The sequence below is a fragment of the Pollachius pollachius genome (assembly GCF_949987615.1).
Source record: "Pollachius pollachius genome assembly, chromosome: 9".
Lineage (NCBI taxonomy): Eukaryota > Metazoa > Chordata > Actinopteri > Gadiformes > Gadidae > Pollachius > Pollachius pollachius.
The window spans coordinates 20,766,897-20,769,396 of NC_136942.1; the positions used below are offsets into that span (position 1 = coordinate 20,766,897).

Sequence of the window (2,500 nt, forward strand, 5' to 3'; positions counted from 1 at the left end):
TGTGTGTGTGTGTGTGTGTGTGTGTGTGTGTATTACAACAAACTACTGCTAAATATATATTTACTCACTTTCCATCTCAAAGACAAAGTAATCGTGTGGAAACAGCCAAACTGCGATGGATCTACTCAAACATCCTGCAAACATCATGTTTGAGCTGCAATGTATTTATGTTGCGAGCTGATATAGATGAGACCAGAATGTATTTAAACTACCAGCTCTTATGCTAGGTACTGGCTAATATGTATTCAAACTACCAGCTCTGATGCTAGGTACCGGCTAATATGTATTTAAACTACCAGCTCTGATGCTAGGTACCGGCCGACATGTATTTTCACTACCAGCTCTGATGCTAGGTACCAGCTGGCATGTATTCAAACTACAGCGCTTGATGCTAGGTACCGGCTGACATGTATTTAAACTACCAGCGCTTGATTCTAGGTACCGGCTGACATGTATTAAAACTACCAGCGCTTGATGATAGTTACTGGCTGACATGTATTTAAACTACCAGAGCTTTGATGTTAGGTAGCGGCTGACATGCATTTAAACTACCAGAGCTTGATGCTAGGTACCAGCTGACAGTTGAACTCCCAGCTTTTGATGCTAGGTATCGGCTGACATGTATTTGAACTACCAGCTCTGATGCTAGGCACCGGCAGACATCCTTTTCTCAAGGCTAAACTGCTCTGGCCTCCATGCGCAGCAAATCAAAGAGCATAATGTTTTACAACAATCATTTAGGCTGGATGTGCTCTACAGCTGATAGCACCGGGGAGGTGAGGAGGGGGGTGGTGGAAGGGGGGATTCTAGATCTTAAAAATGATGAATGAGCATGAAGGTCAACGGTGATCAGAAGGACAACAACAGGAACCACAGGAGATCAGCTAGATAAAACAGTGGACTCAATAATGGTGGAATTTTCTCTTTTAAAATATTTTATTTAAATAATACTCATTGTTGTTGATACTAATTATATAAATAAGTGATAAATAAACTATAATAACAATAATAATTATGATAATAATATCAGAAAAGGATACTAATTATATAAATAATTATAATAATGGTCATCATAGTAATAATATAAACAATATGCATAATATACGCTAATAATAATAATGCTCATAGTCGTACTGATATGAATATGTAAAGCACGGCCGTACCCAGAGAGCAGTCTGCCCCCGTCCAGCCAGGGAAGCACTGGCAGGAGCCGTCCACAGGGCTGCAGGTGCCGTTGGTGCAGACACACGCCTCAAGGCAGCCCTCCCCGTACCTGTCACTCGGACACACTGGGGACCCCCCAGCATGATGCAGTAAACACACCGATCTGCACGTACAAGCCACTACTTACACAGAGCCCGGGCCCCATGGGACTGCAGAACCGTCTCAATGACCTCACTGAGCGGGATCGGTACAGGGAGTTTACAGACCACCCGTGGATGTTGAAAGGGATCATGGGGAGTGAACGCCGTCCACATCAAAAACTAGAGTGGTGAACAACAATATAAAAGGTTCACCTGACCTAACGCAAGCGCACGTATGCACTTATTGTATGTCGTACTCATTTATACTACTTAGTGGTGTAGCATCTTATCCTAGCTATCTTTGTTGGATATGGGAAATGGGTTAACTTAGCGATTGTAAGTGCTTTGAACTTAGTTCTATGAACATCCTTACTGTACCGACAGCGATATATTGTTTCACCTGCTTCTGACAAATGTACTTGTAAGTCACTTTGAATAAAAGCGTTTGCTTATTGCCCTCAATGTAAATGTAAATGTAACGCTAGCTCGCATAGACGAAGCCGTGGTCGTTCAATTGAGACAGCCCATCAACACAAAGCTGTGTCTATATAAAGATTATGTTCAATAAATAGATGTCCCTTGCCCAATAACCCCCATTTCCAGTGTTGCCTACGTGAGGCATTAGCGGGAGCTGCGTTTGGCCTGACCGTCACCGCGGCGACAGGTACATCAAAGCAGGCGTTGAGTTAAAAAGGGGAATAGACAGCATAGCAGATCAGATGCTCATCGGTGCAAGGGAGATGCAGCAGCCTCACTCATTTTGACTCAGGGTTACTCTAACGATCACACTTCGCACCGTCCCTCCCTTTTCATGTTCTCACAGCTGCCTGTTCTCAGCCGTTTCCAGCAGGTTATTAGGGCCGGGGAAGTGTCTCCCCCCATCACCACCATGGGGCTGCTCATTGAAGGGGGTGGTCAGGCCTCTGCACCCTGGGGGGCCTTCATTAGCCCAGGCCTTGGACTGGGAGCTGGGCAGCACTGGGGGGGTTGGGGATATCGAGGGTGCTCACCCACCCAGAGGAGCCAGAGCTGCTGGGCGGAGGACGGCCACATCCGTCCACAGTACCCCCCCCACCCCCCCCCCCACCCCTGTCCTGCCACCCTAGCCTCCCCCATGCTGCGCCACGCTGTAGTAATTACCAGCCAGACAAATTATCGCCAGCTTCCCTTGCCTTTAGCTAGTCTATTAAACTTTT

The 2,500-nt window shown here is 46.2% G+C and overlaps 1 protein-coding gene across 1 annotated transcript in view; it reads right to left on the reverse strand.

Moving 5' to 3' along the window:
• Window positions 1-2,500, reverse strand: part of megf11 (multiple EGF-like-domains 11) — a gene marked incomplete at both ends in the record, with an annotated part of 53,301 nt that overhangs the window by 6,821 nt on the left and 43,980 nt on the right. The window contains one exon of the mRNA XM_079744070.1: window positions 1,164-1,289. Within this exon, the coding sequence (XP_079600196.1) occupies window positions 1,164-1,289 (126 nt within the window). The remainder of the gene's footprint in view (window positions 1-1,163; window positions 1,290-2,500) is intronic.